Source organism: Procambarus clarkii, chromosome 87 (genome assembly GCF_040958095.1).
Source record: "Procambarus clarkii isolate CNS0578487 chromosome 87, FALCON_Pclarkii_2.0, whole genome shotgun sequence".
NCBI classification, from domain to species: Eukaryota; Metazoa; Arthropoda; class Malacostraca; order Decapoda; family Cambaridae; genus Procambarus; species Procambarus clarkii.
In genome coordinates, this window is record NC_091236.1 from 4,693,893 (window position 1) to 4,721,292 (window position 27,400).

General features: G+C 38.5%; 1 protein-coding gene and 1 long non-coding RNA gene across 8 annotated transcripts; one reads left to right on the top strand and one right to left on the bottom strand.

Annotated features, from left to right (window-relative positions):
* The first annotated feature begins 926 nt into the window (after positions 1-926).
* LOC138358914 (uncharacterized) lies at positions 927-12,987 on the top strand. 6 transcript variants are annotated; one of them, XM_069317309.1, is made up of 7 exons: positions 927-1,127; positions 9,212-9,569; positions 10,634-10,840; positions 11,344-11,397; positions 11,832-11,890; positions 12,234-12,302; positions 12,846-12,987. In XM_069317309.1, exons 3-7 carry the CDS (start codon positions 10,777-10,779, stop codon positions 12,915-12,917), a joined length of 318 nt encoding a protein of 105 aa, XP_069173410.1. In that variant the 5' UTR covers positions 927-1,127; positions 9,212-9,569; positions 10,634-10,776; the 3' UTR covers positions 12,918-12,987. The 6 variants fall into 6 exon arrangements, 5 of the variants coding, with proteins under 5 accessions (XP_069173410.1, XP_069173411.1, XP_069173413.1 ...); XM_069317310.1 differs by lacking the exon at positions 9,212-9,569 and having other exon boundaries at positions 941-1,127; XM_069317312.1 differs by lacking the exon at positions 927-1,127 and having other exon boundaries at positions 9,048-9,569; positions 11,824-11,890.
* LOC138358915 (uncharacterized) lies at positions 12,815-27,231 on the bottom strand. Of its 2 annotated transcripts, XR_011225610.1 has the most exons (4): positions 26,863-27,231; positions 23,775-23,937; positions 22,430-22,528; positions 12,815-12,913 (listed from the first exon to the last, which is right to left on the bottom strand). It is a non-coding gene; the product is annotated as an uncharacterized lncRNA (long non-coding RNA). The 2 variants fall into 2 exon arrangements; XR_011225611.1 differs by lacking the exon at positions 22,430-22,528 and having other exon boundaries at positions 26,863-27,229.
* Between the last annotated feature and the right edge of the window lie 169 nt (positions 27,232-27,400).

Here is a 27,400-nt window from a genome sequence, read left to right on the forward strand (position 1 = left end):
GTGTATTTGTGTAGGTGATTAGATATGTATGTGTATGTATATATGTATACGTATATATATATGTACATGTATGTATGAGAGTGTGTACATGTATATATAATATTAATAATTTTGTAACTAGCGTCACAAATTGTTATTTGCTTAGCTAAACGAACTAGAGGGTTCAGTTCCTGAACCGATTATGTGCCTCTGTAATCCTTTACACCACCGCCCGCGGGATGGGTATGGGGTGCATAATAAAGAAAGAAATTGAATTGAATTGGTCTGATTAAGACTTTATGACCATGTAATCTATGTTTTGCTCCACTACTTACTGGTTGAGTATGGGGTGCATAACAAATAATAGCCTCCTTCGGGGGCGCCTTGTTTCTAAACGTGTTAGTCTTAAATCCTTTAATCTCAAATCTTGCTACAATGTACCTCTTAATAAATGTTATGTACTCTCGCAACCCAATGTACCTTCTTGTATATAAATAAATAGATTTCAACTGTAAGGGGATATGGTTTGCACCTTGTTATTCTAATAATGGAAGCGCTAATTATATGAACAAGTGCCATGTATTTATTCAGACGAGAACAACAGCGAACACAAACCAGCGCATATACGAACGGAATGGTTTGTATGTACAAACTTCTCAGTGAACGAAGTTGTTTCTAGCCCGGTATCCGAAATTGCAGTATACGACTTGACCAGTCCCCCTTGGGGATGCCCTCAACCCTGGTGGGCAGCTGGCATCAAATCAAATCAAATGTTTATTTAGGTAAAGTACATACATACAAGGGGTGATACAGATTTTGATATTTATAGATAGAGCGAGTACATACAATGCCTAAAGCCACTATTACGCAAAGCGTATCTGCTCTGCCGGAGGGCACCGGATGACTTGCGTTGGGGGGCCGAGTTTCATCTTATCCGAGAGGCGTCGTAGTGTCTGGTTATGGGCGTCATTCGTTTCGCCGTTAGGATTTGCGATTAACCCTTTACGGGTATGGCGGGGCACATCTGATCCCAAGATCATCATCGCCTCTTAATTCATAACATCATCATCATCAAGAAGAAGGGGTCCATAGAATTACCCCAATCATCCCAAATCAGGCCAAAACTACCCAAAACGTATTAGCATTACGTAAGTAATGAAGAAATATGGTATATTTACTTACTATAATGTTGGTGCTACACGTAGAACATGATCAAACCTATTTTTTCTCTGAAATAATATAATTTCATAACGAAATGAGACGTAAATATGTGAGAGGTGACGCCATAGGAAGTCGACGGTCCAAGCGACAATTGTGTGGAGCGACTTATCCAAGAAATATGGTCGCCAGGAGAGTGTTTGCTGCCATATCAGCCTCCTGTACGCAGTGATCCAGTCCTTTTCGTTCATTGAACACCGAACCCTACACGCCCTCTGATATATTGCTTAATTAACAAATATTCACAAATAAAGATTATATTTGTATATGTTATCAGAAAGGCAGATATAAAATAGTTTTTGTGAATCCATCACAGAGATTATACCTTATTAGAGAGGAAAAATATTCATACTTTAAACAAGGCTTCATGGCCGACGCTCTCCTTACCGATATGGGAACTATGACCTTCCGAAGATCAATGTTAATTTAATCTAGATATTGTAATAAACGAAGTTTTCTATGTCATCATAAAGACATAAATATAAGCTGCATGTTAATACTTTGGCATAAATATAACTGAATTGAAAGTTAAGATATATGCCTTTTTATAGTTACTTGATGGCTCGCTCAGGGAGTGTGAAGGCCTCCACACAAGCCAATCAATTTTATAATTACTTTGCATATATGCAAAGTAACGCCATAGGTCTTTATGTCAGAATAAAGCCATGTAGACGATAATGTAACTACATTTCAAGGAAAACATATCTTAATATAATTATTAAATGAATGCAAAGTTATGGTTAAATAAATAGCCAATACCACACAATCGCCGGTGTCCGGACACATGAATAGTCGCATTAGGTGAAAGGAAATGTACCCAACCATTTCCATTTACCCAACCAGTTTGTGCACCCTATACTCATCCTCTGTGCGGTAATTTATTGTGCATCCCATACTCATCTTGTTACCAGTAGTTTGTGCAACCCATACTCATCCTGTGACCCGTAATTTATTGTGCATCCCATACTCATCCTGTTACCGGTAGTTTGTGCAGCCCATACCCATCCTGTGACCTGTAATTTATTGTGCAACCCATACTTATCCTGTGACCTGTAGTTTATTGTGCAGCTAATACTCATTCTGTGAGTCATAGGACATTGCGAAACCCTTTCTCATCGTGTGAATCTTTGTTTACTTTGCTCTCCATATTCATCCTCTGCGCGATAGTTTCTTGTGCAACCCATACCCATGATGTGAGTGGTAGTTTATTGTGTACCCTATATTCATCCTGTGAGTATAGGGTTCACAATTCTTGTTTGGATTCTTGTAATGTTATTTGTCTATTTGTAGTCACAGTATTTGTGCGCCCCTTGAGGGACTTGAATTAGAGGGGGGTTGAAATAGCCTAAGCTACTCTATCCCTTTGAGATTTATTTATTGCTTATCTCAATAAACATACTTGAACTTGAACTTGGGTACACAATGAGTTCATTTGTACTCCATACTCATCAAGAAGTGTATTTTACCAGCATTGTAATATAAATTAAGAATAAAAGCTTAACTGGATTACAGACCCATAATCAAAATAAGAGTCATCACTAATTATCATGGCAAATTCTCTAGGCTACACTTCCGCCTTCGACAAGCTGCCGCCGGATGTGGGTATAGTTTATTGTACACCCCCGCACCCCCAGTCCTGGAAGGGCGGGCATTGGGATGTGGACATGTGTACCATTTCCCCCCCCCCACACACACACACACTCGATCCTCTCCTGTTAATAATAATACTAATAATAATAAAAATTAAAAATAATAACGTTAATAAATATTATAATTAAAACACTTACTGTAATACCCTAGTGCTTGAATGAAGGTGAAGGAAAGACCCAATAAATGTGTAAGTGTATTAAAAACCAAATTTTCGTTGGGTGAGCTGGCAGGTGAGCACCACTTGCCAGCTCACCCAGTAATGAACATCACCTGCACACTGCACCGAACCACTTGCCAGCAGGTGCAGAAGTACGATGGAGAGAGCAAAGTATACCATATTTCAAGTATAATATTAAAGATATATTTAGGATTTAATGTTTTCGTATAAAGTTTCAATAATACCTTTATTTGATTTTTTTGTATTATTTTCTACCACAGACGTGGCCACACATTAACAATGCTAACCATCATATATACATTTTCTTCAGTCCGCCATGGACTCTAACCCTTTCCACTACCGCCCACAAGATGGGTATAGGGTGCATAATATAAGAACTAAACTAACTCCATTGATAGGGTTAGAGATTTGTTAAACATATAGTTCAGGGATTTATTGAACAATCAACCACATAAGGTGATTGTAGTGTTTTTAAAATGCTAGGCTAAGCTACATACGTAAATACACAGATTTACGTATGCCCTACATAAAGTGTTCGATGTGTCTTTTACATAGTGTCATTAACGTGCATTTACAAAGGTGAAATTGAATTCTGAACACATACATACACATATATTTGTCTCTTTTACTCTGACAAGGTGAGATAACTGATAGAGAAACTAGTGTGCAATTAAGCACTTAATCACTGAAGGTGATTAAGGTGCTTTCACAAGCTCAGGTTATAGAGTTACATCACATACATTCATTGTATAATTGATACGTTACATCGTCAATCTAGGGTACAAGTTCAATATATCATCAAGTGTTCCAGTACTCAAATAGTAATTACACAGTTTAGCATAGCGCTTCATTCATGTATGTAAGAGAGAAGATTGTTCAAATATATTACATGCACATCCGGTACATCGTCCACCTTCTTCTACAGAACCGTCGGTATACCACTGATACACATCGTTACCCATATTCTGAGTACTTTCAGTGATGCTTCACAGTGTTAACTGTTTTAATAATGTAGAGTGTACATTATCTTTCTTGGGTGCATTTACAAAATCAACTGCTAGATCCAAGTTATCCCATGGAGTAATTGGTTGATTAATCGTTAATTGAGTTGGGTACATATTTAATATTTTGATGGAGTTGGCTACCTTGTAGAACCAAAATGCATTCACGCCGAAAACTGTGCTAATAGACAAAATTATGTTAGAGATATGGGTCTATAATTATCTGAGTGTGCTTTGGGGATGGGAACAATGACACTGTCCAATCATCAGGTAATACTCCTTCACTTAAGAGCTGGGGTTGTTGCTGTTGCGAACTCGCTAGAAGAAGTGGTTAGAGGTGTTTGTTTGGGTTTAAACTGTTAGTAGATAGAGGTATGGGAATTGATTTGGAGGAAGGAGGTAATAAAAGTATGTGTTTGTGGGAGAAAGGAATTGGCAAAACGATGAGGGAAAGAGAAGGTCCGCAAAATAACAATTCACTTAGGGTATATTACACTAACAGTAGAAGTCTAAGAAATAAAATTAACGAATTAAATGCTCTTGTCTGCACAGAAAAAATAGATATTATTGCACTTACCGAAACGTGGATGAATGTAGAAAATAGAGAACTATTAGCTGAATATCAAATATATGGATTTAAACTATTTCACACAGATAGATATATTAGACGAGGAGGTGGAGTAGCCATATATGTTAGGGACAATTTGAAATGTAGTCTCAAAGAGGGAATCAAAACAGAGCCACACACAGAAACTATTTGGATTGAATTAAACGAAAAAGCTAATAATATTATAATAGGAGTAATATATAGGCCACCAAATTTAGACAGAATGGAAGCAAAGCATCTATGGGATGAAATATCTAGAGCATCTAGATCTAACAGTATTTATGTCATGGGTGACTTTAATTTTAGCGGAATAAACTGGTTGAACAAAACAGGGAATAGTGAAGCAGAAGATTTTCTAGAATTAATTGACGATTGCTTTCTTACGCAACACATTAAGGAACCAACACGGGAAAATAATATTTTAGATTTAGTGTTAACTAACAGGGAAACGCAAATTAATGACATCGAAATAGGGAGTGAGCTAGGGAGCAGTGATCACAAAGAAATCAGATTTAGCATAGAATGGAATAGACCAGTAGGAGAAAATTCTGTTAAAGTGCCAGATTTTCGAAAAGCTGATTTTAATAGCCTAAGAAATTTTTTGGGTCAAATTGATTGGAAAGGCTTGGGTATGGGGTGTGGGCCGGTCTTGGAGCGAGACATGAACCCAGCGTTAGGTGACTTAAATGGGGATTTCGATGTGGATTCAATATATAACTTATTTAAGAATATTCTAAACAAAGCACAGGAACGTAGTATACCATACAAATTGAATAGATCGTATACTAATGACCCAAAGTGGATAACAAAGAATTTGAAGAACCTTATAGGTAAAAAGAGAGCTTGGTACAAAAGGATTAAAAATGGGGAGGTCACTTTAGAACAGGAATTCGTACAACTGGTTAGAAATGTTAAAAAAGAGATAAGGAAAGCAAAAAGGAACTATGAAGTTCGCATAGCAGGGCAAGCAAAGACAAATCCTAAAGGGTTTTTTCAGTTATATCGTACTAAGACTAGGGAAAGGATAGGTCCATTAAAAACTGAGACAGGTCAAATAACAGATAGTGATGAAGAGATGAGTAGTATTTTTAATAAATATTTTGTATCTGTATTTACTAAAGAGGAACTTAACAATATGCCTTCAGCCGAACAAGTCTATGTGGGTGGGGACGAGGACAGGTTGACGAGTTTAGCAGTTACCAGGGAGGATGTTCTTAAACAAATAGTAAAACTCAAACCAAACAAATCCCCAGGGCCGGATGAAGTGTTTGCTAGGGTGCTTAAAGAATGCAAAGAGGAGCTTTGTGACCCACTGTCAACCATATTTAATAAATCAATAGAGTCAGGCAGAGTGCCAGAGTTTTGGAAAGTTGCTAATGTGATACCAGTTTTTAAGAAAGGAGATAGATCACTTGCGTCTAACTATCGACCAATTAGCCTAACGTCTATTGTGGGAAAGTTACTCGAATCTATAATAGCAAATAAAATTCGTCTTCATCTTGAAAAACATAAATTAATAATTGAGTCGCAACATGGTTTTATAAATGGCCGTTCATGTTTAACAAATTTGTTATCTTTTTATTCTAGCATTGTTGAGGCAGTTGATAGTGGTAAGGATTGCGATGTTGTATACCTTGACTTTAGCAAAGCTTTTGATACAGTGCCACATGAAAGACTGATTAAAAAAATAGAGTCTCATGGTATTGGGGGTGCTATATTAAGCTGGATTAGGGCATGGCTATACCAAAGGAAACAGAGAGTTAGTATAAATGGAATCAAGTCAGAGTGGGAAAATGTTGTAAGTGGAGTGCCTCAAGGCTCTGTCCTGGGACCTCTGTTGTTTATAATATATATAAATGATTTAGATTCAGGTTTGAGTAGCAACATTTGCAAATTTGCCGATGATACGAAAATCGGTAGGGAAATTAATTCGGAGGAGGACTCACTATCACTTCAAGTTGATCTAGATAGGGTTTTGAAATGGTCAAAGGATTGGCAGATGCAGTTTAATGCTGATAAATGTAAAGTTCTGAGGTTAGGTAATGATGATAGAGTTACAAGATACGAGCTAGATGGTGTTGTGATTGCGAAGTCGGATTGCGAAAGGGATCTGGGAGTTATGATTAGTAAGAATTTAAAACAAAAGGATCAATGCATAAATGTTCGTAATAAGGCAAATCGGACACTTGGATTTATTAATCGCAGCGTTAGTAACAAGACACCTGGTGTGGTTCTCAAGCTATATCTTGCTCTAGTTAGGCCCCATTTAGATTATGCAGTTCAGTTTTGGTCGCCATATTATAGAATGGATATAAATTCACTTGAACGTGTCCAGCGTAGGATGACTAAGTTAATTCCCCAAATTAGAAATCTTTCATATGAAGAAAGATTAACAAAGCTTAAGTTGCATTCACTGGAAAGGCGAAGAGTTAGGGGTGACATGATAGAGGTTTACAAGTGGATGAATGGACATAACCGGGGGGATATTAATAGGGTATTAAAAGTATCAACACAGGACAGAACACGAAACAATGGATATAAATTGGATAAGTTTAGATTTAGGAAAGACTTGGGTAAATACTGGTTCAGTAACAGGGTTGTTGATTTGTGGAACCAATTGCCGCGTAACATTGTGGAGGTGGGGTCCCTCGATTGTTTCAAGCACGGGTTGGACAAGTATATGAGTGGGATTGGGTGGTTATAGAATAGGAGCTGCCTCGTATGGGCCAATAGGCCTTCTGCAGTTACCTTTGTTCTTATGTTCTTATGTTCTTAACACACATTGTTGCAGCAAGAATTTCTTCCCACTAATCTGAGCGATGCTAATGACCCATTGGACTTGTCATGAACTACAATCAACTACAGCACCATCTATATCAGAAGATATTCAAAATATTCTTGATGTCATTCAAATTGTCAATACGAGAACAGAATACATAAGAGTTAGTTTAGTGATGTCAAAGGAATCATATTGACTGACCGAGCCCCATTGTAAATATCCGTGGCTTCCTGACCATAAAGGTACCGCCGCGGATAAGGGTAAGGAGGGTACCGTCGAGGGTAAGACACCGGATGTACCCCATATACAAGCCACACTAGCTATTAGTTCATATAAGCTGACAACTTACCCAAATAAACATTACTTCCTAATTATATATATATACATATATATATATATATATATATATATATATATATATATATATATATATATATATATATATATATATATATATATATATATATATATATATTATGTAAATTATGATGCAGGATAGGATCACTATTAAGAACTTAATTATAAACCACAATATGTTTATATATATATCCTACTCACACTCATCCTAGCACAGTAATTTATTGTGCAACCCATACCCATCCTGTTACCAATAGTTTGTGCAACCCATGCTCATCCTGTTACCTTTAGTTTATTGTGAAACCCATACTCATCCTATGAATGGTAATTTATTATGCACCTCATACTCATCCTGTGAGTCATAGGACATTGTGGAACCCTTTCTCATCGTGTGAATCTTTGTTTACTTTGCTTTCCATACTCTGCTCTCCGATAGTTTCTTGTGCAACCCATACCCATGATGTGAGTGGTAGTTTATTGTGTACCCTATACTCATCCTGTGAGTATAGGGTACAAAATGAGTTCATTTGTACTCCATACTCATCAAGAAGTGTATTTTACCAGCATTGTAATATAAATTAAGAATAAAGGCATAATCTTATTATGTACCCATAATAAAAATAAGAGCCATCACACTATAATTTTCATGACAAACGGCCTAGACTCCACTTCCGCCTTCGACAAGCTGCTGCCGGAGGTGGGTATAGTTTATTGTACACTCCCGCACCCCCAGTCCTGGGAAGAGGGGCATTCGAATGTGGACATATGAACCATTACCCCCAACCCTTCCCTCTTAATAATAATTGAAACACTACACTACACACTATATGTTCATTTAATATTTCAAGTATAAGACTCAAGATATATTTAGGATTTAACGATTTAACATTGTCTCAATCATACCTTTATTGCACTTTATCATCATTATTTACAGAAAGAAATTAACATAAAAATGTAGTTAATTTTAACATACAAAACCGAATTTGAACATTGTTAATTTTGATGCAGGATCACTATTAATAAGAACTTAATTATAAACCACAATATGTTGTATATCATCAGAAATTTGGAAACATAATATATATATATATATATATATATATATATATATATATATATATATATATATATATATATATAAATGTATATATATATATATATATACATATATATATATATATATATATATATATATATATAAATATATATATATATATATATATATATATATATATATATATATATATATATATATATATATATATATAAATGGAAATTTAGCACATTTAAATAATGTTATTAAGCTTAAGAATAAATTACATAAAATTAACATAGTAAAATGACTGGGATACAGATGGATCAGTAATCACATTACAAGTCCAATTATTTCCTAACTGAAGTCTGTAACGCACTATCATGTCATATTTCATAATACAAATTAGGTAAGAGATATGCAATATCTCCGGGAGGGAGGCTCCCTGGATATCTGTGGAGGTGCGTGGAGGTCCCCCTGGAGGCCCAAAAGGCCTCCTGGTCGTCCCTAAAGGCCCATGGAGGCCACCCGAATGTTCCTGGAGGAATTACCGTTTGTCCTGGCGCCATCTATGTTTTGACAGCAGTACTACTAATGTTCCCACGTTATATGATGATCTCTATACGGGTGTTACGGTCAGTTGCTCTTCTATGTTTATGGACAACGCAGGTGATTTGAGGCAATTTGCGGAACGAGTGAAATAGTATCGACGCGGTGAGTGATGGAGGAGGATATATACTGCTGTGTACTCGACCAGCGGGTGAGAGGTAAGTTATATCGAACAACTATGGGGAATAGATGGGTTATTTTAAGCGTAGAATGTCAGGTAACCGGTAACTACACAGATGGGGTAGTGTTTTTTTAAGTGTTTATTTACTAAAGTGGAACATTACATTATGCCTTTAGCTGAACAAGTCTACTGGTGGGGGAAGTAGACGGGTTTTATGAAAGTATTTTACCTAAATATTTGTATTTGGTTAACTAGTTCAGCCGTTACCAGGGAGGGTGTTCCTTTAATCTAATCTAAAAATTCTAGCCGGACAAAGTGATTAAATAAAGAAATTGAATAGAACGAAGTGGTTTGCCAAGGTGCTTAACATTTAGTTTAGTTCACTTACTACTTGCTTAAAGAATGCAAGTTTATCATATTGAATTTACCGTAGTTTTACTGCATTTAATATACAGTTTTTACCCTATTTAATTATGTCTGGTAAAGGCCGGTCGTGGAAAGTTCCTAATATAGCAAGTTTTAAAGGAAAAGTTTGAGTTAACTTTAACGCTTAAGTTAGTGACCAATTAGCTTAGTCTATTGTGAGGAAAGTTACTAGAATCTAACATGGCAAGTGCCATTTCTCTACTTTTTGAGAAACATGACTAGATACATGAATCGCATAGTTTTATTACTAAATGTTCATGGATTAGGTTGCATAGTTGAGGAAATGGTGATAAGGTTTGTGATTTTGTGTACCTTGACTTCATCAGAGATTTTGATAGTGGCGCAAAATTGATAGGGGCTCGGATCATTGGGAATGCTGACTGAAGTTGATTAGGTCATGGCTATACCAAAGGAAATTAGTATAAATGGGGTTAAGTTGGAGGAAGTGTTGTAAGTAGTGCCTAAAAGCTCTCCTTGGACCTCTGTTATTCGCAAGATTATGGTTTAGACTGCAATAGTTGCCGAATTGGCAAATAAAAAATACCGATGCCCTATATAGTTTTGAAATGGTTAAGACTACCAGATGCAGTTTAATGCTGACAAATGTAAGGTTTGGAGGCTAGGTAAAGATGAGATAGATGTTGTAGATTGTTAAGAGTATTAAATTTTTTGCAGGTGGTAAATTCTCCCCGAGGTGGCACTGCTCTCCAGCCTGGGATGTTGATTGGTTAGTCTTCAACTGCCTCCCAACATGGTAGTGAGGTCCTGAGCTGACATGCAGTGAGGAACGTGGAAAGCTTCCTGAATTGGCACATGGTATGCCTCCCCTACCAGCAGCTGGCACAAATGTTCCAGCTAAGTGGATGAAGCCCACACTAAAATGTAAGTGGTACAGTAAATGGACCCCCCCCCCTCCCTTTTGACACTGAACAGTTGGAAAGGGGGGGGGAGAAAATTACTAAATTTAGTAAAATCACATTGTCTTGGTAGTATAGTTGGGTTAATTATGAATTTTCAGACTAAAAAGCTTGGTACATAATTCAACAGAATAAATTTGTCCTAGTAGTAAGCAGTGGTTGCAAAAGAATAAATTGTATATATGTTTTGTATTGCTTTTATTCAAATGTTATACAGTACATGGTTCTTAAATTAAAGTTTGTTTGCAATGTTCCAGAAAAATGTTCATGACTAAAGTTGTTGGAAAATAAAATTTGTATAGGATGTTGACTTGAAATGACTATAGCTTTGTTTGTAATTAAGATGGGACAACAAGATACTTAGTGTGCCATTTAAAACAGCAACTGTTAAACTGGTGGTTCAGGTATGAACAAAATAACATCGCTATGCATATAACTTTTTAGTAATATTTACTGTTCACATGACAGGTTGTGGAAGGTCCTGGCAACAAAGAGCTGCAGGAAAATACTTGCAGATCTACAGTAAGTAGTGTTGTGTACATTGGAATTAGAGGGTAGAAGTTAATTGCTAAAAACCTATTAAATATTAGGGTATGGAAGTCTAGGCTTAGGCTAGTGGGTACAATATGTGCAAGTTTAGTCCTTTCAGGAATGTATTTAATAGAATGGTATGTTGAAATTGTGAAAATTGCAATGTGGGGCATTAGATCTTAAACAGCATAGTTGAGGGTGTTTTATTAATAATTTTAATGAAATATAAATCTTGTTTAGTTAACATTAAATGTTTGTTAAATACGCTTTAATCTATAAATGTATAACACTGTTAAGGGTAATCATGAGTCAAAGTTAATGGCAGGAAAAGTTTTGTTCTAAGTGATGGTATTTTTCCCTTGAAAGTAAAAAAAAAATATTCAATGTTTACTTTAGCTTGGTTTTAAATTTATATAGTTTTCCAGAATGTGGTTTGGAAAGTCCAGAAGTCCCTCTGTCAGTTGGAAGAGTTAAACAGAATCAGGTGAGTTGTAGTAAAGGTTAATCTGAATAGATTTGCATAAAAGTAAAAAAAAATAGTATTAACTTAAACAATATAGCATTGGCTAAAGATAAATGTAAATTGCCATTGAAGTGCAGTTTTGGATAGTTTCTCAAATGACATTTACTGAAACTTGGCAAATTGATTCCATATATATTTATATTGCTAAATTAGATCTTTACTACTGCTACTAGAATATGTAGGAAAGGTAAATTTGTTAAAGAAATTTTTTCCATCTGAATTTGTAAAGTACTGAATGCTAATTTGAAAAGTAAAGCAAGATTTGCTTTAAATCTGAAATTAATTTGTTGAAATATTTTTTCAGGTGAAAGTGATTATGCATGGACTGGCTTGGAGTGAGGCTCCTTTACTCTGCAAAAGGAAATCTACAAAAGTGGGTGAGTTTGAATTTGATGTTAGCTATATCAATGACCTTATCTAGTCCATTTATAGGTGTGTAACCATGTCCTACTGTTACAACCCACAGGGATTGATGCAGTTTGTACTGATCCTACCCCATTTCATAAAAGGGGACCAGGCAGTCCTGCAGATTTTCCTGGCATGGCTTTTTCAGAGCTTTGCTCTACTACCCATCTAATAGATGGACTAGATTTGCTTAGGGACCCTTAACAATGGTTACATTGTTAATTCTCACAGGGCTTGTTTGCTGAATGGGTGGATGCATCTAAAACTTTAGTGCCTGGCATGCATTGTACAGTGCTTTGAGTAAAGCATATGTACAATGTGTTGATGGCACTAAAGTGGTGGATGTAATGTTCCCATTCAGGGAACAAGCTCTGCACTGAAATCAGAGGAAGGGATAGGCCTTGCTGAGACTATCTTAAAAGATAGGATGTTAGGAGTTTTTTGACTTATTATTAAGCATTGGTGATAATAAAAGTAGTGTCCCTGTTTAATGTTTATTGTTCTTTTACAGGTGATTGTCTCTGGAGTTGTCTTGGCCTTTTGGATCTTCTGTTCATCTAGGAGCATCTGGCCCACAACCTGAAACAGTAATAAATATTAGATGTTATAAATACTATATGTAAAACTTATTAAATAAAACAATTTTAATGAAACTACTTTATATACTTTATCCTGAAATTATGCTGGAAATTATTGTTTACTACTATTGATGCAATGTTTAAACATCTGAAATTTTTTTACTTTGAAAATAAATACTTGGTAAAATTTACACCTATTTGTAACTTGTTACATAGGTGCATGCAAAATGCATTGAAAACATGTAAAAGTGGACTACCTATTCAATTTACATAAACTAACAAATATTGCAAATTAGTCTGAAATATTGAAGTGGAAGAAACTTCAGTCAATATTTTAGTTTTTATATTTGAAAGAATTTAAAGCTATGAAACACCTAAGCTTTGTACAAATTATGATTAAATTAACTAAAGATCATTGTTAAATTTACAAAACATTAGAAAAGTGACACTGAAGCATCTATACAACATGGTTTTCACAAAGTCTTTGGTAACTTAAATTTAATCAAAGCTCTTAAATGATTTGTCTGCCAAACGTCAGATATTCTGAAATATTTTACCTATATTAAAACCATCATTGTTTGAAAGGGGCAAAACAGATTACTGTCAATTAGTTTGACCTAACATTTGCAAGGTCCTGATGGAATGGAATTTTTTTTTTTTTTTGTAAAACTGTTTGCTAAAAACAAACCCTGCCTAATGAACCTGCTCATTTTTTTTAGAAATGGTAATTGCAACATTACCAAAGACCATTGTTTTAATAGCCAAAGTACCAAATGAAAGACCAAGAAGCAACAAACAGGTACATGGTAGAAAGGACAAAAGAATGGTTACGAGGACCCTTTAACAAATGAAAGAAATGACTGGGAAAAATGCTGTCATACCACAAGGGGTCTTAACCCTTGTCATTTACATCACTGACATTAATCTAAATATTACCAACCACAAAAATTGCTGATAACATGTTATTAAAAAAATAAAGAATATAATATTGAGGCCTTAATGCAGATCTCTAACTCTACAAATAGTAACAAGACTGGCAATTTCTTAAAACAAACAAATCCAAGACCTTGCACGTGAGCCAGAACAATCCATATCACAACTACCACATTAAAATGAAACAACAATGAAGGTAAGGTAATTACCAAAAGAAGGCACCAAAGTGCGAAATAATCAGAGGGCGCTAAATATCACCAAGAATGCCAATACGAGAACAAAAACGCACAAGGCGAACGATATCAAAAGTATCCGATTCACCTAGAATTCTATTGAGGGACAAGTGACTGCGAGGGACGGTCGGAAAGCAAGACACACGCTCGTCCTGGAAGTCAGGACATTCAACAAGGATATGCACAACTGTTAGAGGGACAACGCAATTCGGACAATAAGCAGCAGGGCGGCGCTCCATTAAGTGACCGTGGGTCAAGCGGGTATGACCAACCCACAGCCGTGCCAAAGCAGTGTCCCACCGCCGGTTACGGTGGTAGGAGGAAGGCCACGGGGACACACTAAGTTTGAGAGTATGCAGCTTGTTACCAACCACAGAGGACCAACAACCCTGCCAACAGGGAAGAATGAATAACAGGATAAAAGTTGGAATAAGGAATACCTTTATGGGAGATGGGACAAGAACGGATAGCTTCCTTAGCGGCAGCATCCGCACGCTCATTGAAACACCAATATGGCTGGGAACCCAGCAAAACTCTACTGATTTAAATTTACTAGAAATAAGAAACAGCCAATGTTGAATCTCAATGACCACCGGATGGACAGGATTAAAGGACCCTAGAGCCATGAGGGCACTACGAGAATCAACTACAACCACAAAGGTTGTGGTTGTAGTTGATTCTCTATCCGCTCCCCAAGAAGTATGGGACAAAACCTTAAGGAGGTTAAGGGCCTTAGAGCATTCAACTCGGAGGCAAGAGATAAGGCTGACCAAGACAAACGAGTGTCAAACACTAACCCCAAAAGCTTCGCGGAATCCCTGTACACAATGAGATGACCATAAAGCAACAACAATGAAGTAAAGGTCCTTTCAGTAAGAATCTATCATTCACTGAAAGTTGCTGCAGTTAAAAATAAAAGAAAATACAAGTCCCTAGAAATAAACAAGCAACCATTTTGACTAAGGAAAAGAAGGTAGTTATTCTACTGTATAAATCTAAGTATTCACTTAGATCAGGGGTCTCCAAACTATGGCCCGCGGGCCACATCCGGCCTGCCACATAATTTCATCCGGCCCTCCAAACAAATCCCTGTGTGGTGGCCTTGAAAAAATAATTATGGTACGAATGGCATCGCAGAATTATTCAAAGCTGGGGCTGCTGACTGGTGGCGCTCAACCCGAGTCAGTTTTCCTCTCTCTCGATAGTGTGACGCACAGATACTAATACTGGTAGGTATGTGTTGTGCATTACAACCAATCAGTTGTGTATAACTGTACTGTATATTGTGGGGATGGAGGGCGAGTGGGGCTTCGCTGCTTCCGTTTCAGGGAGCACAAACACTGTACAATATTCTTTTCTCTGTACTTTGACAATGCCTTTATCTTAGTTATACAAAATAGCAATAATACTATTGTAGCCAAAAATATTGCATGTATAAAATAGTTAAAATGATAACCATTAAGTTTATCAACGAAAGCTGTTGCCATAATATTTACCACTTTATAATAATATGCTATGCTTTTTAACACCACATACAAGCTGTTTTTTTCCTGTAGAATTTATTTCATTTATTTTACCCTTATGTTTTCAGATATGGAAAAGATAAAGAAAAGAAAAGTGGACATTGAGTGCCGTCGGTTCAATGACGAATGGAAGATAAAGTACTTTTTTGTGATAGCAAATGATAAAGCTTTATGCATAATATGTAGAGACAGTGTTGCTGTTCTGAAGGAATACAATATTCGTCGGCACTATGAATCTAAACGTGGCTCAAGTTATTCTCACATCACAGGAGCAGAACGCACTAAAAAGTTTGAATCATTTCAGCACAGTCTGCATTCTCAACAAGCTGTTTTCAGTAAGAAAAAATCTGAAAATGAAACTTCAACTAGAGCCAGTTACAAAGTTGCCTATGTGTTGGCTAAAAAAGGAAAACCTTTCACTGATGGTAGTATCATAAAAGAGTGTATAGTGGAAGCAGCAGGAGAGGTATGTCCAGAAAAAGTAAACCTCTTCAAAATGATAAGTCTTGGGTCAAATACTGTTGCTCGTAGAATTGAAGATTTAGGAGGCGACATAATTCGGCAAATAAAGGAAAAAAACAAAAAGATTTTGTTGGTATTCTCTTGCGTTGGATGAATCAACTGATGTGTGTGATACTTCTCAGCTCTTAGTATTCATTCGTGGTGTTGATAGTGAATTTAATGTGAACCAAGAATTAGCATCAGTTCACAGCATGCACACCACAACAACTGGAGAGGACATTTTCAATGAACTAAGTAAAACTATGACAGAATATAACCTGGAATGAAAACAAGTGCAGTGTGTGACAATTGATGGAGGAAAGAATATGTCTGGGACAAAGAAGGGTTTGGTTGGGCAAATTACAACAGCTTGTGAGGTTGGAGGCTCAAAACCCATTTTTCTGCATTGCCTTATCCATCAACAAGCATTGTGCCTAAAATATGTTGATATGTCTTGTGTCATGAAACCTGTTGTTTCTGTGGTTAATTTCATTAGATCTCATGCACTCAACCATCGCCAGTTCCGTGATTTCTTGAAAGAAATTGATGCGGAGTTTGTTAACTTGCCTTATTATACAGCAGTTAGATGGCTTAGTTGTGGAAAGGTTTTGCTGCATTTCTTTGAGCTCAGATTAGAAATTGATTTATTTCTCACAGAGAAAAATAACCCTCAGCCATTATTATCAGAATGTGAATGGATTTGGAAATTGGCATTTTTTGCAGATATGACAGGTCATATGAATAACTTGAATCTGAAATTGCAAGGCAAAACAAATTTGATCAGTGACTACTTTGTTCATGTCAAGGCATTCAGAGCAAAACTTGCACTACTTGAAGGCCAGGTGAAGGTTAAGAATTTTGCTAATTTTCCATGTTGTGAAAAATTTCATGCAGGAAGTAAAGTTGAATTTCCTTTTTCATTTGCAAATGAAATAATTTCAGATTTGAAAAAACAGTTTCAGAAGCGATTTGCTGACCTTGATGCCAAAGCAAATGAAATCAGGCTCTTTCATAATCCATTTGACTGCAATGCTGAAAATCTTCCAACTCAATTTCAAATGGAAATTATTGATCTCCAGGCAGATGACAGACTGAAAGATAAGTATAGAGAAGGAAATCTGATTGAGTTTTATAAATGCCTGCAGCCAGATCAGTTTCCAAATTCGATAAAGTTTGCTTGTAGTTTTGTGTCCATTTTTGGTTCAACATACTTGTGTGAACAAACTTTTTCCAAAATGAAGTATGTGAAATCTAACTATCGAGCAAATTTGTCTGATGATCACTTGAAATCAATTCTTACAATTGGCTCATCTAATCTGGAACCTGATTTTAATGAAATTTTGAAGTCAAAACAACAGTATCATTCGTCACACTAATTTGGTTGCATAAAACTAAAGGCAGGAATCTATTTAGTTTACCCTGATTTTTTCCAAAAAGATATGTTTGAATTTTTCCATGTTTATACTTTAATATTTGAGGAAATTAAATTACTGGCACTGATTTGTTTTTTGTTTTTTTTTCATTTTTTATTCCTCCGGCCCGCATAAATATGGGAAATATATAATGTGGCGCTTACATTGAAAAGTTTGGAGACCCCTGACTTAGATAACTGTATCCAAGCATAGAGGTTCCCCCCCCCCCCCCCTTCCCTTTCAGAAAAACATCTACTTTCGAAAAAGTTTAACATTGCCCAACAAAAATGATTCCAGAACTAAATTGCCTAATACCAGGAACAACTGAGAGCCATGACAAACACTGCAACCCTCTCCTACCCCCAAGTCTTATGCTATTTATGATCCAAGGTAATTTGACATACTATACTGTACTTCCTACAGACGAGTCTAGTGAGAGGGTGATCTCCTGGCGATTAAATTGAAGCACGATACAGGTGTCAACGAACATCAGTCAGCCCACTTGTCAGCACAGTGGATAACTAATGACATCATAATCTGCAGTGTTGTATGCCTCCCTGTGGCCATTTAAATCAATAAAACACAGGGTTGTGGCAATGTTTACAGCATAAGGCAAGGTATAGAGGAATCCTGGAATGCCATGTAATGTGTAGTCCTTGAATGTGCTTTAGGCAACCAAATTGAATAACAACATTTCTGGTGTTCGGCTATATAATCCGAGTTTCTCATTCGGTATGATGTTTTAAACCTAAATAGGAATTCACTTTAAAGGTCAATTTATTTGCAAAGTGCTAACCAGATTCCAAATTACTGAGCTCTGAAAATACTACAAGGCAAGTTTAACCGAATGAGTGTTTGCCTATCCATACCCCCATGAGGTATGTGACAACACTGAATAAAGAAAGGGTCTTTGAGCATTCACCGTGCAGGTATTAATATAATTGTACAATGGTGCTTGGTGGATGATATTTCCTATTAAAACTCATTGGACAACTGTTTGTATTAGACATTTTAAACCTACAAATGGTAGCCCTAGATATCGCACTACAGTATTAATTACAAGATGAACAATGTAAAATCAATACCACAACAGCAAAGGATGACAATGGCTTTTCAACAACCGACAAACACACAGGTCTAACACCAGCCATCCCGAGAGAGGACGTCCCAAGCATGTACACCCCACAACTTTACATCACCTTTGCTACCTCACGCGAGCACGCAACAGCATGAGGATGCCATACTCCCAAACCAACTCCATGCACTTTGAGGCTTTAACAACTCAACATTTAAAAAGTTGATTTAAAAAATCAAACACCTGAATTTTTCCCGAATTAAATTTACTAGGGAAATGCACACCAAGCCATGAAACTTACAATGAAGATGAACAAACTACACACAACTGTCACCAAACTTCCACATACCACCCCCCTCTCACTCCTGCCCTCCCTCCTTAGGTGCTCTGATTGGCTGAGCACCTGAGCCACCACCACTCGCCTCTTGTTGTGAGAGCCTAAAGCATGTTTGGTTGCACTTTAAAAGTTCCCGAGTGTACTCGCCTAATTGTGAGTACCGCCTGCCCGGTTCACCATTTTGTTTTTCAATCTACCTCAATTTACCCCTTTACAGTCAAATATTATGCAAAATTCTGTTTAAGACTTGTCCCTTCTTAACTTAAATAACTGCTTTGGCCATCTGCAATCTTTCTAGGTGGGTAAAAATGACTCTTGAGGCCAGAAAGGACTTATCACACGGCGATCATAACAATACGGTACACACACAAAATCACAACCTGATATACACCGAGCAGAAAATCCACTGGAGCTGTGATGCGACGTAAACCCTTGCCCAAGGCACTGGCAGCTGCATACTCTACCACAGTATATTACTGACTTTGTAAAAGTCTTACAACCGGATTTCCCCATAAATCACAGCAAGTTTTGAGGCCCCTCCTTGAGTCAACGTCTTACGTAAGACCTACAAGCACTCAGGTGAAGGCTGAAGAAGCAGTTCAACACCATACGCCCCAACTTCAAATACACAGTTGAGAGGCGGGACCAAAACGTGATTTTCTGTGTGTGCCTGAAGTTGGGGCATACGGTCTTGCTTCACCCTTCACTTTACCCTTCATCGGCGTACTTCAGGGGTTTTATTTAATACTTGGACTGGCTTCAGTAGGGCCTCCAGAATTTCTGTGGCTTCACAAGTGTCACGTGAATCCCCTGCATAGCAGTGGAACTGCCTTTTCCCTTCACCTTCAATACCTCTGCACTGGAAGTATACATCTACACCAGCCCAGAAGAGTCATCAGTCCTGCCACCTCTCCATACCCCCCAGGGCCTGGCACGGCCTGGTACGACTCAGAGGCAAGCCGGGCGCCACTGCTAACTGGCAGTTTGTCCCCACAAACAAGCAGTTAGCCGCCTTCAACTGACAGTGGTACAGCTCAACACAAAGGCACCGCCAGCCACAACGAGCATTTTGCTAGTTGACCGGATGTCCACCTCGTGTTGACACTGGATGAGTCATCACCGCCGGACTATATAAAGAGCGCTGCCTCCCTGGAGAGGCAATCTCTCCCTTAGTGCTCTAGGATCACCTTGGTGTCTCTAACCCGTCGTCCACTTCCAGCCAACGTCGTGTGACTGATGCCATGGTGGTATGGTAGCTGTCTTCAGAACACCAGTATATCTTCATACTTTTATTCATTGCTTATAGTTTATTTTTTGCATTTAAGGTCATACTAACTTGTTCACCTTTGCATTACATGATAGTCAAGTATTGTCATGTGTTATTTTTGTTCATTACTATTTCAGTAAATTGTTTAATTATTTATTTGATAATTTTCATTTGTTTCCACCTGCAACTTACACACTGCAAGGCCAATACCAGCATTTCTTTCATTTATGTGAGGGAGAGCCATACCATCTTGGTTCAGTATAGCTGTGATACCATAACCCGTCACACAAGATATCCAGTTGTAAGACTTTTACCATCAGTGGTGGTAGAGTATGCAACTGGCAATGCCTTTGTTACAGGTTCGCTTCATCTCACAGCCCCAGTGGATTTTCTCACACATTTGAATACATGAAACAACTTTATTTGATACATTCCAAACCAAAGTACTGTACAGTACAGTAATTATCAAACCATCATATGTGTGGGATAATCATAGTGCGCTAAATATCACTAACGTCGCCAATACAAGAACAAAAACGCATACGGCGAACAATATCAAAGGTATTGAATTTACCAAGAATTTTATCGAGGGACAATTGATCCCTCGATAAACAATTCCCGACAATGGTCGGGAAGCAAGACACGTAAGTCCTGGAAGTCAGGACATGTAGAGACAACGGTTTGGACAATAAGAAGCAGGGCAGCGCTCCATTAAGTGCCTGTGAGTTAAACGTGTATGACCAATATACAACCTCGCCAGAGCCGTTTCCCACCACCAACTACGGTGGTAGGAGGAAGGCCACGGGAACACACTACTCTTAAGAGCACGCAATTTGTTACCAGTAACCGAAGACCAACAACCCTGACAACGGGCAAGAATGGGGAAATGAATAACTGGGTAAAAGTCATAATAAGGAATACCTTTACGGGAGATGGGACAGATGCGGATAGCTTCCTTAGCGGCAGTGTCCGCACGCTCATTTAAGAACGCACCAATATGGGTGGGAATCCAGCGAAATTCCACTGTCTTAAATCTATTGGAGATAAGAAACAGCCAATGTTGAATTTCAACTACCAAAGGATGGACTGGATTAAAGGATTCTAGAGCCATGAGGGCACTGCAAGTGTCAACTACAAACACAGAGGAGGATTGACAGCGAGAAAAGAGTTGATGAAGAGCATAGAGAATAGCATAAAGTTCTGCCATGAAGATGCTAGTCTCCGGAGGCAGGAGACACAAAGGTGCAGTCAGGAAAAACAACAGAGTAGCCTACACCATCTGCAGACTTAAGACCCATTGGTGAAGACAGAAATAGAGTGGAAGTGTGAAGAAAAGTGTTCAAGGAAAAGGTGATTTAGAACTGTAGGAGGGGTAAAAGTTTTAGTCATGTGGGTCAAGGCTTACAGAATTTAGGAACGGGGACCCCTCCATAGGGGCAAAGATGGAATGACACGAGGGGAAATATTGGTAACACAAACTGAAAGAGCATTTTGTAAGAGAGACAACCGTACAGAAAGAGATAGGTGGTGAAGGGGAACAGGAACCACAGGATGGGTAAAGGTCAAGGCATGACATAAGCAAGAGTGAGGGTGCTGTAAGGACCGTGCAAGGTGGAGAAGACAGTAGCGATCATGGCGATCCTGTAGAAACAGGACGCCAGTTTCAACATACAGGCTTAGGGTAGGTGTCGAAGGAAAGGTACCAGAGCCGAGCCGTAACCCAGTATGATGCAGTGTGTCCGGATGGTGAAGGGTAGAAGGAGAAGCAGACGAGTAAACGGGGCCATAATCGAGTTTAGACAGAACGAGAGAGGAATGTAAAGAGAGGAGCAGTGTCGATTAGCTCCCCAAGAAGTATGGGACATGACCTAAAGTTAGTTAAGGGCCTTAGAGCATTCAACTCGGACGTAAAAAATATGGGGCGACAAAGACAAACGAGTGTCAAAGATTAGCCCTAAAAGCTTTAGCAGATTCTTTGTACAAAAGGGGATGACCCCTGTTACCTAACAGTAAATAGGTATCTGGGAGTTAGCTGTTACAGGCTGCTTCCTACGGGGGTGCGTGTGTGGGAGAAAAAAAAATTTAGTAGTTAACCACTGAACTGCTCTGTCTCCAAATAACACCCTGGTGCACAAGAAATAAATTCTTTCCAAAAATTTTGTTTCTCTTCTTATATTGTTAAAATGCAGAGTCTGATCACGGGGAAACTAAACAAAAAATATTGTATGTGACTTACTTTAGCTGCGATGGAGCTGGGAAGTTGAGCAAATTATGGGCGCTGAGCGTTGGAGCGATGGGGGTCTGTCGGCCCCGCCACCCCGTGCGACGGCAATTGCTGCGAATAAAATGTTGCGCAATTATTTTGAAGTTTCTCATTCATTTCTTCTTTTTTTTTTGCTGTAATATTATTTAAAAGTGTGTAATTTGTGGAATTTATATAATTCAAAGTATAGAACATCGCTATGCTCAAAATTATGGGCCTCATATATGCGACATATTCTACAATCAAACAGTGTTTTTGCTGTTATTACACTATATACACACATTGTATATACCCATCTACGTATGTATTCACCATAACGATCCACTATGTTGGTATGGCGAGCCCAAAAAACATGAGTGAGCTGCCACACCCTGCCAGTCCTCCCTCCCTCCTCCAACACATTACTCGCCAACATTCCTCCTCCCAAAATACTGTTATTGTGTTTATTACACTATTTACACACGTTATGTATAAGTATGTACATGTTTTATTCATGTACATACGTACATACTTCCATCTCCTCACCTCTCTCTCTTGCCTACTTAATGCTCTTGCTTCCCTCATCTCATCACAATCGACTTTATAATGGTCCAGGACGGATCGAAATGTCGTCGTCTATTCAATTTCCAGTGTGTGGTTTGGTCAACAATGAAATCTTCATGCAAGATCTTATAAAGAAAACCCCTAGAACGAGTTTTGTAGATACGAAAGAGTTTAAGGTGAGTAGGGGATGGTTTGAGAAATTTTGAAAAAAGACGTGGTATTCATAGTGTTGTGAGGCATGGTGAGGGTGCCAGCTCAGACAAAGTAGGGGCTGAAAGATTTGTTCATGATTTTAAAGATTTTGTAGATACTGTATTGATGGATATATTCCACAACAAGTGTTTAATTGTGAGGAGACATGGCTATTCTGGAAAAAATTGCCGAAGAGGACATACAGTACCCAAGAGGAGACGTCACTGCCCGGACACAAGCTAACTTGGGCTAACTTGTGTCAGGATAGGCTAACTCTTGTGCTGTGTGGCAATTTGAAAATTAAACCCTTGCTCGTGTATCATTCCGAAAATCCAAGAGTTTTAAAAAATATATGATGTGCAGAAAAACTGTGATGTGGAGTGGTTTGCCCTGCCACCAAAAAATATCTGCAAGAGAAAAGTTTGACACTCAAGGTCCTGCTTCTCGACAATGCTCCTGCTCATCCTCCAGACTTGGAGGATGCATTGTTGGGGCCACTTTTTTTTTTTTAGGGATATTCCTACATGAGCCCTGAGTTTCTGGCTAATGTACCAATGACATGAAGGAGGAGTTTTCAACCTACCTTGTGTTAGGTGTGCAGAGGTCAATGGTTGAACATAATGTCAGGAGCAAAGGGGGGCCTTTGCCTCTTCGAACACAATTGCGACCATCTTCATCTCTTCGAACTATCCTAAATGCTCTCTTCACCTGTCTGACCAAATTGGGTGTCCAGACCACCTTTGAATCTGAAATTGTAAAATAAATAGCAATTTCAGAATATTCAGTCCATTTATACTAACAAAATTATACATACAGTACTGTAATTGAAATTTTACAGAATGATAAAGGCAATTTAGCAACTTTGTTAAAATGCACATGGGGGAAATACATGAAAATAGGTTAATATTGTTTGTAAGGTTGATGGGAAATGTTTATTACTTTTATGATTTAAAAGATGTATAGCCCTAATACTCCATCCTGGGTGCATTCCACCAGGTAATGACCACAGCAAAAGTTTTCCACGAGGCTCTATTGTCACACAAACTTTTCACATTTTCAAACTTGATTCATCTTTTCCCCCCCCCCTCGTTCCAGGGGTTTTCTTTAAAAGGTCTTCATGCAAATGCCTTGGTTTCTCACAAATGATGGCCTCTGAAATGCTATCACCTGCTAACTCTTTGTTGTGTATCCAAATTAATAAAAACTTTTTAACATCCTCAAGTGTTTGTGTTCTTTGTTTCGGGATTGTTGATATGCCTTTTGCCACTTTAATGTTCATAATGTCCTTTTCTTAGCAAGTACAGTGCATATTGTTGACATAGATTTGTTGTACTGCCTAGCTAGTTCAACAACCCGTGCACCATTTTGATGTTTATGAATGCTCTCTTGTTTTTCCTCTATGGTCATTCTCACATGTGTTTTCTTGGCTTGAACCTTACCACTGGCTTTCTTGGGACTCATGGCAAGATATATCATAACAAATTTTATGTTCAAATAGCCAAAAATCCCAAAACAAATGTAATGCTTTACAAAGAATTCAGGCGCGATACTTACTAGGCAAGAGACACTGGTAAACTGAGGCGCGATCACCATGCCACCACGCGCTAGGTCAGCCCATACGTATATCAACAAACTCCTTTCCCGAGGCAAAGTTTGTAACCCGATTCAAATTTTTCGAAGAAATTAGGCTCGTAACCCGAAAAGTTCATAAATATTCATTCGTAAGTCGAGGTGTCACTATATATAACTAAAAAATTAAACTCAGGATTACTTTCAACCCCCACCCCGTTTGCTCGACTCCATTGCCACCTACCTTCACCCCCCTCTATGATGTACTCTTCCATAGACACCTACCTTTGCCCCCCTCCTCCCCTCTACTCCTCCATCATCACCTACCTTCACACCCCCTCCCTTCTCCTCCTCCATCGTCACCTTCCTTTCACCCTCCTCTATGATGTACTCTTCCATAGACACCAACGTTCACTGCATATAATGCTCCCCTCTACTCCTCCATCGTCACCTACTTTCACCCCCCCCCCCCCCTCCGCTCTACTCCTCCAGGGTCGCAGACAATTTCACGAGCGTGAGAACTACGAGTTCTCTAACTACTCTCACACTCCTACTCTCTCACCAGTGAGGGGGAGGGAAGGAGGGAGGAAATGAAGGAAGAAAGGTGGGGGAGAGAGAATAGGCAGGGGGGAGGAGGGCCTAGATACATTTCTTCCATATAGATAGGTAGACTGAGGGAGAGCTGCTTGCCAAGAGCCCTATCAGACAGGCTTCCTATTCCTCAACCCTCCCTAATATGCCACATCCTGGTCAGGACAACTTGCTCGAATGTTATTCTTGGTGTGACTCGAGAACTGACCTCGAGGCGGGGCATGGGCATGGATTATCTCCCTGGGGCACGCACCTCCCTGCCCCAGCTCTCTCTCTCTCACATAATCTATCAAGGGTCTAACATGAGGTCATTGTGCCTACCAGAAGCGTATATGTCCAATGCTGGCCACCTGTCTGGACCATTCAAATGTATAAACACGTAATTAGTCTATTAAAATTATATATAATGCTACAATTATAAATTAATTTGTTCATGGTCATTCGTTTATCAGTATTTTAATATGAGGTATATATACGCATGTATGTATACGTTGACGTACACATATATGATTATGTGTATAGAATGATTATGATTATGTGTAATCATATATGATTATATCTAATGGAATGCATTAGTAAGTGATGTGGTGGAGGCTGACTCCATACACAGGTTCAAGTGTAGATATGATAGAGCCCAATAGGCTCAGAAACCTGTACACCTGTTGATTGACGGTTGAGAGGTGGAACTAAAGAGCCAGAGCTCAACCCCAGCAAGCACAATTAGGCGAGTATATGAATGAATGCACATGTACACTTTCAAATGAATTAAGATACCTTGAGATACACAATGACTTAGTTTAAATAGTTTAAACACATTATGGTACTGATTTTGACATGCTGATGTCTGGAAGGGAGAGGGGGTGTGGGGGGTTATTGTCTGAGGTGGAGGACCAGAGGAGGGGGTCAGTGGAAGGATGGTGGCTGGAGGGATGCCATTGTTCTAATGGTTATGAAAACAATTATTGATGGCAGGAATTCAGTGGGTGTGTACTTCACCCGCACCATCACCATACTGTGCCCTGCTACAACCCCCCCCCCCACTCCACCCATGCTGTGTGCGGCGTATTACACATTATGGGATAACCGACTGTCTGTCCATTCCTGTCTGCTCGTTATGCTGCCCTTCCTTTTGAAAATTGTCTGCTTTATCGACTTCCTTCAAGACCACACATTAGCCTCTTATCACGCCCTCTTACCACTCTCAGGGAGCCGGCTCTTCTATACAATAGTTACCACTCAGTCCCCAAGGTGAAAGTGTGTCCGGGCATATGACTTGTTACGTGTACTTATTTGCGATTCGTTTGGGCTGTCATGTGTGGTGATTAGTGTTGGGTAAGGCTAGGCCAGGTCAGGTCAGACTAGGCCAGGTCAGACTAGGCTAGGTAAGGCTAGGCCAGGTCAGGTCAGACTAGGCCAGGTCAGACTAGGCTAGGCCAGGTCAGGTCTGGCTAGGCCAGGTCAGGCCAGGCCAGGCTTGGCAGGGTGAGAGAAGTAAAGCGGCAGGTACTTACGTTTCCGAGAAAGTAGCGGCGGTAGTATATTGTTGATTTAGATTCGACGACATCCTGAAGCTAGTTAGTGACGGCCTCATCGCTCTCGAACTTCTTGTTGTTGTAGGGGATACGAGGCACACCCAATATCCCCCTTACATTGATCACATCGCACACTAATATTTTTACTATTTCCGACACCAGATTTGTCTGTTTCGTATATGTATAATTGTTCAATATTAAAACCACAATAGAATGCTCTAAGTACTTTCGTATATTAATACATCTTCAGAAGGAATGGTTCGCTCTGAAGATGTATTAATATAAGAAAGTACTAAAGGAAATTCCTGTTTCAATTCTTCCTTCGTGGTCTGACACTCTTATTATATATTGTATATACTGAATTATATATACTATGCTTATATATTTTATTAAATATGACCGAAAAAGTAAGATTAATAATTCTAACACGAATTTTCTCAATCTTTCGTACATTATGCTTCACCCTAGTGCCATATCTGAACTTTTTCAAGCTTCGCCTTGTGCTTGACAAGGTACG

What these genes read in the sequence shown, in the direction of transcription:
- LOC138358914 (XM_069317309.1), top strand. Translation starts at nt 10,777, where the DNA reads ATGCCTCCCCTACCAGCAGCTGGCACAAATGTTCCAGCTAAGTGGATG. An exon ending in GATGAAGCCCACACTAAAAT is followed by an intron (nt 10,841 to 11,343) that starts GTAAGTGGTACA and finishes TTCACATGACAG; the next exon opens with GTTGTGGAAGGTCCTGGCAA. An exon ending in GAAGAGTTAAACAGAATCAG is followed by an intron (nt 11,891 to 12,233) that starts GTGAGTTGTAGT and finishes ATATTTTTTCAG; the next exon opens with GTGAAAGTGATTATGCATGG.